Below are 12,141 nucleotides of genomic sequence, written 5' to 3'. Positions count from 1 at the left end.
CTGGTGATGCTCTGCCAGGCCTCTACGGCAAATTTATTCAGTTCCTGCTTGTTCTTGGGGCATTTTCCCTTCAGTTTTGTCTTCATCAAGTGAAATGCATGCTCAATCGGATTCAGATCAGGGGATTGACTTGGCCATTGCATAAAATTCCACTTTTTAGCCTTAAAAAACTCTTTGGTTGCATTTGCAGTATGGTTTGGGTCATTGTCCATCTGCACTGTGAAGCGCCGTCCAATGAGTTCTGAAACATTTGACTGAATATGAGCATATAATATTGACCAAAAGACTTCAGAATTCATTTTACTGCTTTTGTCAGCAGTCACATCATCAATAAATACAAGGGAAGCAGTTCCATTGGCAGCCATACATGCCCACGCCATGACACTACCACCACCATGCTTCACTGATGAGGTGGTATGTTTTGGATCATGAGAAGTTCCTTCCCTTCTCCATACTCTTCTTTTCCCATCACTCTGGTATAAGTTTATCTTTGTCTCATCTGTCCATAGGATGTTGTTCCAGAACTGTAATGGCTTTTTTAGATGTTGTTTGGCAAACTCTAATCTGGTCTTCCTGTTTTTGTAGCTCACCAATGGTTTGCATCTTGTGGTGAACCTTCTATATTCACTTTTGTGAAGTCTTCTCTTGATTGTTGACTTTGACACATATACACCTACCTCCTGGAGAGTGTTCTTGATTTGGCCAACTGTTGTGAAGGGGTTTTTCTTCACCAGGGAAATTATTCTTCTGTCATCCACCACAGTTGTTTTCCGTGGTCTTCCGGGTCTTTTGGTGTTGCTGAGCTCTCCGGTGCATTCTTTCTTTTTAAGAATGTTCCAAACAGTTGATTTGGCCACACCTAATGTTTTTGCTATCTCTCTGATGGGTTTGTTTTGATTTTTCAGCCTAATGATGGCTTGCTTCACTGATAGTGACAACTCTTTGGATCGCATATTGAGAGTCGACAGCAACTGATTCCAAATGCAAATGTCACACCTAGAATCAACTCCAGACCTTTTACCTGCTTAATTGATAATGAAATAACGAGGGAATAGCCCACACCTGTCCATGAAATAGCTTTTGAGTTAATAATCCCATTACTTTTGGCCCCTTAAAAAGTGGGAGGCACATAAAGAAACCGTTGTAATTCCTACACCGTTCACCTGATTTGGATGTAATTACCTCAAATTAAATCTGAAAGTCTGCAGTTAAAGCACATCTTGTTTGTTTCATTACAAAGCCATTGTGGTGGTGAATAGAGGCCAAAATATGAAAATTCAGTCAATGTCCCAATATTTATGCACCTGACTGTAGGTGTGCACAAGGCTTTTCTTCTCAAGCTGAGAAAAGGGCAATGTCCTGCCTGACCTGCTTGAGGAAGAATGTCAGGAAGACAATACCGACTGAGCCATCCCACATCCCTCCGACAGATGGACCTTTTCAGGTAATACAAATTGATTTCATCCAATTACCACCCTGCAGGAATCTCAAGCTTGTATTAGTTTGTACAGATGTGTTTTCTAATTGGGTTGAGGCATATCCAGCTGCCACTAATACTGCTGCGTTTACTGCTAAAAAGATTGTTCAGGAATTTGTATGCAGGTACGGTATCCCTAGAATCATAGAAGGTGAAAGGGGTACTCATTTCACTGGTGATGTCTTCCAGAACATGTGTAAGTTGATGGGTATTAATAGTAGATTTCACACTCCCTATCGACCGCAAGCCAGTGCCAAGGTGGAGAGGGTAAATGGTACTATTAAGAATAAACTGAGTAAGTTCATGGCGGAAACTGGATTAGGATGGCCAGAAGCCTTACCACTAGTCCTTCATAGCATCAGGACAACTCCTAGACCCCCTCTTAATTTGTCCCCCTTTGGGATACTGTTTGGGAGACAACCTCATCTGATTGTAAGTCCACAGGAAGATTTGAAGAGTAACAATGAGGTTACTGTGAAGTATCTTATAACAATGAGTAAACAGTTGAAACAGCAGCAGCAGAAATTTAAATTGTTGTCATCTGATATGCCAGAAACAAACTGTCATGATGTTGAACCTGGAGCATTTGTTATGATCAGAAATTTCTTATGTTCAGGTTTTCTGACAGATCGGTGGGAAGGTCTGTATCAAGTGTTGCTGACAAGTACGACATCCTTGAAAGTGGCAGAGAGAGATACCTTGGTCCATTCCACTCACTGCAGGAAGGTCAACTATCTGGTGGAGAGACAAGGCGGAGTCGAGGCAGATAACGCAGACCTGTCAATTGCGAGCTTGGTTCGGGAGAGTTAAAGACTGCAGTGAGATACCTGAGCTAGGGAAATTTACAGCCCACTATTCCAGCAATGGAGTGGTGGGCTGGGGTTGCGTTCCTATTTTCTTCCAGAGTTCTCATCATCCTTGTTTGGTTCGGGATGTCTTGTTTCTGTAACGTTGGACAGATGATGGAGGAAGAGGTTGATGGTGATACTGATGGAGTGGAGTCGGGAGAAGGAGCAATACATTCACCAGGGCGGTATCTGATGAAAACTCAGTACAGTAATTAAGAGATCTGTTATCCCAGAAACTCGGAGTCAGTGTGAAGGTCTATTGTCTGAGGAATACTGTATGTGTGCAAACTGTAGATCCCTAATTGATGAAAAGTGCATCCAGCGGTGCCAGTCCAAGAGTAACCTATATTTGGGCGAGCATCCTTTAGAGGATTACCATTCCTTAGTGGGTAAGGTCTTAAACCAGACTGAGTTTTGGGTTTGCACTCATGTGCCTCAGGGACAACATAATGTAGGTTTAGTACCACTCCCATTAAATGTCTCTGAGGTTCTTGGATTACTTAAGAGGAAAACACTGGACAGAAAATGTGTCAAGTCCAAGCCTCCAAATTTTAAGCTCCATCAGTACCAGATGGATAGATCCATGTTATGTTTAAACATCACCAATTCCAATAAACCAGGAAATAGTGAGGTGTCCGGGAACAATCAGACAATGACCTTTTCATACAGATCTGATAATGAACCAGTAGATGGTGTACTTATACGTAACATTACCAGTGGAAGATACTTCAGGTATAAGTATACACTTAGTGCTACCAAGGTAATGGTTGGCAGAGTACCAGATGGGTACTGTGCAGTTATTGTATAACCTAAAACATGTATCAGCCAAATTGGAAAATCTGGGGTAGGATTATTTGTTAGAGAATTGTGCCCGATGATAATGATGCATTCTATCCCTTATGTACTCCCAGACGATGTGTAGTTTATATGTGGAAGGAAAGCGTACAAGTGGCTCACTCCAAGTTCTGAAGGTTTATGTTATCTGGGAAGGGTACTCCCAGAGGTTATGACCCTTACACATGGTGAAATGCTTGGTATTCATAAAAACACACCATCACCATATCTTCACACACAGTATGAACACAGAGACAAAAGAAATAAGATACCAGGTGATGTACATACAGCCACACAGTTGATTAGCGAAACAACTGGCTTCCAAATTTTGGTAGCATTAGATCCCACCAGGATCGCACGGGGTACTTTAAATTTTAGATACATTCAAGACCTTGCTAAATTAATAGATAATATCACCGAGATGTATGATGACACGTTCAGGTACACTGGTAAGGAGCTACAGGCCCAAAGAAAGAACTTGTGCAACATAGACGAGTATTAAATTATTTAACAGCTGTTACTGGTGGATACTGTGTGACTCTGGCCACCCAAATTGGTGTCAAGTGTTGCACTTACATCACAAATAATACTGGCAATCCCAAGGAGGTGATAGACAGGAAGATGGATGAGATTCTCTAGCTGAAATGGGAATTTCGAAAGAACCATAATGCCTCATTGACTGAGGTAGAGGAAAAGGTAGAAGAGTGGTTCTCGTGGTTGAACCCTGTAAAATGGTTCTCCGGTCTAGGAGAGTGGATCCAGGAAATGGTTGCTAGTGTAGGTAAACTCCTGATCCTCATATTTGTTGTCATCTTAGTAATTGGCTTATGTGTCAGATGTGTTCCTGCTGTGTTGAAGTATCGAAAATGTAATACTAAGGTAAACCAGGAGAATGAAATTATGATAGTGGTTACTAGTAGTAATAGTATAATTACCAAGTTAAATGAAGAACTGCATTACAATCCTGAACTAGAATGTACCATCAGATGATTTAGCCATGTATGAAATGTATTATTAAATGTTATTTTAAACATCCTAAATAATGTAAGTCCCTATCCCCTTCAAGACCTCCTTATAGGTTAGGTGCATCCCACATCTTTCCCATGATCTTCCGAGATCCACGGTGTACGTAATAGGGTAGTTTTATGTCCCTCCCAGGGGCGCATTATTGATGGTTTAATGACCACATTGTGCCATCCCATAATATAACATTAGATAATATTTCATAGTGTATGACTGAATAAATTAAGACCAGAGTGTGATAGCATTTTTGGTTGCTATCAAAGGGCGGACTGTCGAAGCCGGATGATTGGCTGAGATAAAATCTTAAATTAATATCGGGCGATGCCATTTTGTGTTGCCCCTGATGACGCCATCTTGTGTTGCGATTATTAGCGTTGTGCATCTGCGTTGCTACCGTATATTGTTGAAAGTCCTACCATAACCCATATGCACATTAAATAAAACATATAAAATATACAAGATGCACAACGCACAGTTGCGCTGTTTATCAAAGCACTCTACACATAAACGCACCACACATATTAGCGACTTTACGCAATATTCTCACACTTCACTGAGGACACTGCCAGCACCGCAGCACTGCCATTACATGTACTGAGGAGGACACCTTCAGCAACCCCGCTCTGCCGACACTGCTGTCACAGTAAGTGCACTATTGGTGTTGTAGAAGCCAGGTGATTGGCTGAGACCAAATCTTAAATTAATATCGGGCGATGCCATTTTGTGTTGCCCGTGACGACACCATCTTGTGTTGTGATTATTAGCGTCGTGTGTCTGCGTTGCTACCGCATATATATCAAACAACTCTAAACATAAATGCACCAGGCATATTAGCGACTTACGCAATATTCTCCCACTTACACATACCAAAACTTATAAAAAGGTTCCTCCGCATTAAAAGCTTAATATTAGAGGTTTTATTAACAAATACTTATGTTGTGAAATGTAATGTATACGATATTTAAGGTACATAAGCTAGTAGACATATCGTGTTTGATACCATTCTAATTCACTGTTTATTTGCAGATTTCCGGTTCGACCCGCCAGGAAATCGCATTATGCGTTCGCAAGATAAGAACTATATGAAATTAGTGGTTAGAATGTAAAGCTGTATGAAGTGTGTTTTATTAGCTTAAACCAGTTCTTCGGCGGGAAAGCCACACAAAGCAACATTTGAGGAACTGGGACATACCCCCAGTGATGCTTTATGAACTGTCCAATGACCTGCATCGTACCATAATGTCTAGGAGCAAGACCCAATGGAAACCTGTTAACTAGTTTCTTTGTTCTGTAAGGTATATAGCTGGCATACTGGTTATAGTACATAGCCTTTCTTCTTGAATGACCACAGGCTTCTGGAGTGACGACTGTTTACTGGGACCAGTGCGCACGCGTTTGTATCGGCTTGTACCTTTTGTATATAATTGTCTTTGCGCTAATTGTGCTAGATGAAAGCGTGTAACTTTCTTTTATTGCAATAAGAACTTATGTGCTTTGGAACCACAATATAAGTCTGGAAAGCAATTATTTCTTATACAACTTGTATCGCTAAACAGCAACATTTAGGGTGTATAGATTAAGGGGTATCTACAGTGTATCCAACCCACACTGTATAACCCACTGTATCCATGTTGAAATTAGAAACTGAACTGCCACATGTTAGTGCCGCCCACAGTGTCACTTAGCTTAGTCAGCCAGCTAGCTGGATGCAACCTTTTGGCCTTAACTAGATGAAGCAAATAATATTGTGAGGTGGTCAAAATTGATTGGAAATTACTGGAACTAAATGTTATTGAGGTTAATTACACTGTAGGAACAAAAACAGGCCCATTTTATGTGATTTTAGCTGTTTTTATGTTTTTTTAAGAAAAATCCAGGTCCAAAACCAAAACACGAAAACAAAACACGGAGGTGAGGCTTTGGCAAAACCAATTGAGATCCAAAACCAGGGTAGATCCAGATCCAAAACCAAAACAGGGGGGTTGGTGCACATCTCTACTACAAAAACTAGAGAAGCTTTGCTTCCCTCATCTGTTGTAAAATACATAACACTATCTCATGATGGTGTTATGTGTGTAGGCAAAATAGGAGAAAAACAAGAAGAGACTGTTCTCTTCCTGCTCTCTCCCAGTACATTGCTCCCTAAGCTCCTCCACACTCATTCTGTCACCCCCGTGGCAGCCGCAACCTGTTTCTCCTCTTCGCTGTTGCCTTGCTCTCAGCTAGATAAATTATGACAACAGGAGACCCCCCTTCCCTCCCAAACACACAGCAGTGGGGGCCCTCCTTCCCCAAGCACATGGCAGTGGGCAACTCCCCGTTCACACTGCAGCAGCCCAGCACACGGCCGGCTATCATTCCAGGTTCCCTGCAGGGATCCTGGAGTAGTAGCCAACTGGAAACAGGAAGATATAGGAAGAAGCAGCACTGCTGGAGGCGGCACACACTCGCTGGAGATTAATCTCTCTTCAGAGAAGTGAGGGTGATCCGCAGGAACTTTGCCAGGACACTCCTTTTATTGCAAGGTCTGTCCCGGCATCAAATAAGACAAAAATAGCTTGGATATATGATGCAAACACAAGCGGTATATTTCAAACTACAGCATATTCACACTTTTCACTATATAGAGCCCTGAGAAAAAAGCTGGGCATCCACTATACAATTTTCTGTCAAATATCTGTCCAATCTGGCTGGTTGGAATGAAAACCTGGTAATGTGTGGGAGCAAATGACAATCGTCCATTTGCTCACAAACACTGGAAAATAGCCAAAAATGGTTGTTCAGACAGATTGGTTAAAACACACAAATTTAACCAATTTTAACAATTTTTTTTGTCCTTTTTAAATGTTTAAAACCATATGATCATCTGTCATTTGCTCCCATGCATTTCCAGGTTTTCATTCCAACCAGCCAGATTGGACAGATATCTCACAGAAAATTATATAGTGGATGCCCAGCTTTAGACTGGAGGGACAGCAGGTGGCGGTGTTACAATGTGTAGGTGTTGTATCCCTCTGTAATAAGTACTGTACTCATAGTTGCCAAGTAAGCTGATAACAAACGGAATTGGGCTTGTTTTTTTTGCAAGTAGCTTGTTGCTTGTTTTTTTACTTTTTTTTGTGTATTGCCGAGGCACCCCTGGAGGTAAGAAAATGTGTGTGTGATGTGTGTGTTTTTTGCACTGGTAGTGACTGAGGGAGGGTGGAAGGTTGTGTCTGGGGATTAGAGGGCAGTAGCCAGTGGACAGGGTGAAGTTGGAGGGGGCAGGCAAGAAGGAAAGGTAAATAAATGAGGCAGGTACATGGGGGCGAGTTAAAATTACTGAGGCTATAAAAAGAGGGGACAATGGAATTAGACAGGTGACAGGAATGAATGGGGTAAAGAAGAGGGGTGAGAGAAATGTGAAGAGAAATGTGGAGAAGAAGAGTCAGGTAAAGGAAAGGTGAGTACACACTAGATGATATGTCGCCTGATCCTGCTGATTGGGCCGACATATCGTCCACATCGGCCAGTGTGTACCCACTATGCGAGTCGTCCATCGGGGTCGTTCCGTTAGCCTGCATGTAGGGCCGATGGAACATCCTAGATGCCGATGCCGGCATAGTGGATGGAGCCGGTGCCCGACATATCGGACGTTTGGTCACCACATCATGCAGTATGTATCGACCGCCTGATATATATTGCGTGGTCAGGTGTCACATCGCTGGGTACACACATTGGCAAGTGTGTGCCCAGCTAAAGACTGGTGAGGGAATGAGGTATGAAAAGAGGGAGGAGGTAAAAATATGGAGGCTGGTGTAGAGGGAGAAAAGCAATATAGGCAGATAAGGCTGTGCACACACTAATATATTTAGGTTGGAGAAGAGGGGGAATAAAGGAAGTTAGGCAGGTAGAGAGTGAGGATAAAGAGACACCCCCATGAATTGGGCTTTTTTATTGGGCTTTTTGGGATTGTTTTGGGCTTGTTTTTTTACTTATAGGTTGCTTGTTTTCCATTTCAGAGTTGGCAACACTGACTGTACTCTGTTGTTATTGATTATCTAGATCTAGAAGATGTGATGTAGTGAAGTAATGTCTGGTAGTCATGGTAATCCTGTCATGTCTGTATGTTGCTGCTGATAAACAGAACCAGCTTATATTATAAATAGTATTACCGCAAAGAGCTTCCCAGTGTGTGCCTACTGTCTGGAAGGGAAGAAGATCTGATCTGGTAAGACCTCTGCTAAAACAGGTAACAGCTCAGCATTGGAGTTACCCCTGTACCCGGCAGCCGCACACAGAGGAGACACCAGTCATTATACATCACACATCTGCCTGGCACAGTAATTACATTACTCACTATAGACAGTCAGGATCACAGTGGCTCGTTCTTGTGCTTTCTCTGTCTGTACAATCACTGTGTAATCACCGCTATCTGTTATATGGAGATCTGAGATCAGTAATGACCCATTATGGACAGTGCTGGCCCGAGGGAAGTACAGATGTCCAGTAACTAGTGGGGGAGTAACACCAGGAATATGTAAAAGGATTTCATCCCCAATACTGGTTCTTAGTCCTTTATACCAGGTGATAGACAGAATCCTCACAGTGACCCCAGTAACACTCAGAGTGACAGATTCCTGGATCACTGGATACTGAGGGATCAGCTGAATATTGATCATCCCACTGGTCAGATCCATCCACAGACTGAGGAGAGCTGGAAGAGAAAAATCCAGACATCAAACTCCGGCCAATCTCATGTTATTGTTTTATGATGATACAGCTGTAGCCCCAGTTTAGTAGTTTGTTACTTAGTAACCAAAGAGTATTTAACCCTGCAATGCATGATGGGAATGACTGACGCCATGAGTGAATAGCTGTATTGCACAGCTACCTAATGGCGGTAATCTAAACGTGTTTTTCCATGTGGTCAGTACAGAGATGTTTTCACTTTTGTTTTCATAGTGGATTATAAGTGGATTCTATTTATATATGAGATTTATTTCACTCAAGTGATAATTATAAATGTCTGTTTGCTTTTGGTAAAGTGCAGAGGTTAATAGTTTGATTATAAACTTTGCATAATGGATTTTATAATATATGAATATTATTTCACATTGGGACCTATTTGCATTTTAGTCTATATAGATACCCATCTTGAAAAAGACGCCGTCTCTAGGCCATATCCACATTCCCAATGGGAATGCTCTCTGAATTGTATTACAGTCACTAGAAAGCTCTTGGTATTGTATGGCTGTCACTAGGACAGTCTCTAAAAAGGTCTGTGGTTTGAAATGTCATTACTAAAATAATAGTTTGCTGGACCCACAAACAGGTAATTGGGTTCAGCCTAATTGAGGCCACTTTTTGTATTTTTTCCCAATCAGTCCTCTGAATTTGATCCTACATAAATAAATGATAAAAGGAAAATAATCACATGTAGCAGTAAATACAGATGATACTAAGGATACAGGGGATCGGTATGAAATACTGGTTCAAATCCAGACAGGTGAAGCCTGACAGGAGGAGATCCCGACACTGGCTGGTAAGTACCCTAACCCCCTACCCCAACCCTCCCTTAGAGGTACCTAACCCTAAAACTACCGGGGTGGTGCCTAACCCTAAGTCCCACCAGGGGTGCATAAAACTACCCCCCCCTTCCTGCACCATAAACCTAACCCTCCCGGGGGGGTTCCTAACCCTTACCTACCCCTGGGGGTGCTTAACCCTAACCCCACCCTAGGGGTGCCTAACCCTAACCTCTGCCCCAAAACCTAACCCTGCTACACTCCCTAAACCTAACCCTCTCCCCCGTCCCCCGCGGCTAACGCTAAGGACGCCCCAGACTTACCTAATTCGGGCTGGCGTCCTTTGGCGTTCTGACATCGGGATTAAGATGGGCATCTGTATTTCAACGCCTATCTTAAGTCCCCCGTTGGGCTTCTCCTGTCAGAATATGAACCAGGAGCATTTTGTACGCTGGTCTATAAACTGCATCCCGGATATAGGTGTTTGAAAATATCACACAAACATGTGGTGGAGATACCTGTCTGATGTAAAGCTGGGTACACTCTAGACGATGTTTGTACCCAGCAATGGCAGATGAGACTGGATGATATATCGGATGGTCCATACATACTGCACGATCAGGTGTAAAACCGCACAATATATCATTCCCCCACTTAACCATGGTGTCGGCTGTCAGATCTTCAGATTGCCTGCACTGCAGGTAAATCTGAACTTGCGACAAACAGCGTAAGTACGCAATAGTGCGTACACACACTGCATAATGTGGACGATTTGTAATTTTGATTAATCCCAAAATGACAAATTGTCCAATATGTCGTCTAGTGCGTTCCCAGCTTAAGAGAACACACAGAACATAGATTTAGAAAAATCAGAAATGGTTGGGTCAGTAATGGTATTCCTAGTAAATTTCGAAGAAGGCGCACTGGTGTGAGTGTAACCCCCCTTTTACCACTAAAGGGTCACCAGGTTACTAACGCCCATGTTATCTAATGTACCCACCCTTAACATTCCTATAAGTGGTGTACATTATTTTACCAGTGCCTCCACCCAAGTATAAGTATATAGTGTGGGCCTACTTGGGAAAACCCAAATTGGGGATTAGTTTATATACTTGTGTTACTCTTATTCTCCTAATACAGAAGGTTAGGTTTACCGACATTTTAGTACCATAATACTAACTCACCACAACATATGGTACAGTTGTAAATCCTTAAATTTATGAAGTTGTAGGATAAGTATTATATACATTCCTTACCATGAACATAACTTTACATAACCTGCTATATTTATAGAAAATACGGTATGCAGTCGGGAAGCCGGCGGACCTAATCCCGACAGCCGGCTTCCCGACTGCTTAATCCCAGCGAGGGTTAAATGACAGGCATCTAATCTAGACACCTGTCATTTTACCGATGCCGGGAGACCGGCACCCGGCATCCTGATCGGAGGGACGCCGTGCGCCGAGCGCGGACAGCCACGGGGGGAGGGTTAGGTTTAGGGTTCCCGGGGGGGATTTAGGGTTAGGCATCCCCCTGGGAGGTTAGGGTTAGGCTAGGGGGAGGTAGAGTTAGGGTTAGGCACCCTTGGGGGGATTTAGGGTTAGGTACACCCACAGGGGACTTAGGTTTAGGTGACGGAGAAGGGGGGGTTAGGTTTAGGCACTTAGTTGGGGGATTAGGATTAGGCACTGGGGGGAAGGTTAGGGTTAGGCACCCCTAAGGGAGGGTTAGGGTTAGGGGAGGGAATTAGGTTAGTCAAAATTTACCTAAGGGATGATCGGGATTTTCACCCATGTCAGACAGCCGCTGACGGGATTCCAACCACCGGACAGGCGTCCGGTGGTAAATCATACCGATTCCGAAATTACGGGATGCAATCGGGAAGCTGGCTGACGTAAGCCCGACAGCCGGTTTCCCAACTGCATTATCCCGGCGAGGGTTAAATGACAGGTGTCTAAATCTAGATGCCTGTCATTTTTTCATTTTTCTGACGCCGGGAGACCGGCGCCTGGCTTCCCATTCGTAGGGATGCCGGGCGCCTCCAGCGGACAGCCGCGGGGGGGAGGGTTAGGTTTAGGGCTCCCGGTAGGGACTTAGGGTCAGGCACCCCCCGGGAGTATTAGGGTTAGGCTAAGGGGAGGGAGGGTTAGGGTTAGGCAGCGGGGAAGGGGGGGTTAGGGTTAGGCACTTAGAGGGGGGATTAGGGTTAGGCACTTAGAGGGGGGATTAGGGTTAGGCACAGGGGGGAGGTTAGGGTTAGGCACCCCTAAGGAGGGTTAGGGTTAGAAGGGTTAGGTTAGTAGATACTTACCTTAGGATGATCGGGATTTCCAGTGCTGTCGGGCTTCTGCTGCCGGGCTCTGCTGGTTTGTCGGCCTGCCGCTGCCGGGATTCGAACTCCCGGCCGTGCAGCCGCCGGGATATCATACTGCTTCCGAAAATACATAGGTTC

General features: G+C 43.6%; 1 protein-coding gene across 1 annotated transcript in view; it reads right to left on the bottom strand.

Annotated features, from left to right (window-relative positions):
* The window catches only part of LOC148535442 (cell adhesion molecule CEACAM3-like), a 100,676-nt gene extending 90,378 nt beyond the window's left edge, over positions 1–10,298 (bottom strand). Inside the window, exons 1-2 of the mRNA XM_088462610.1 lie at positions 10,208–10,298; positions 8,522–8,878 (exon numbers count right to left, since the gene is read on the bottom strand). Of these exons, the coding sequence (XP_088318736.1) occupies positions 8,522–8,878; positions 10,208–10,298 (448 nt within the window). The remainder of the gene's footprint in view (positions 1–8,521; positions 8,879–10,207) is intronic.
* Between the last annotated feature and the right edge of the window lie 1,843 nt (positions 10,299–12,141).

The sequence above is a fragment of the Taudactylus pleione genome, unplaced genomic scaffold (genome assembly GCF_031769625.1).
Source record: "Taudactylus pleione unplaced genomic scaffold, aTauple2 ptg000051l, whole genome shotgun sequence".
In the NCBI taxonomy this organism is placed as follows: domain Eukaryota; kingdom Metazoa; phylum Chordata; class Amphibia; order Anura; family Myobatrachidae; genus Taudactylus; species Taudactylus pleione.
Note: the sequence above shows the minus strand (reverse complement) of the source record. Positions and strands in the feature narration are given on the sequence as shown.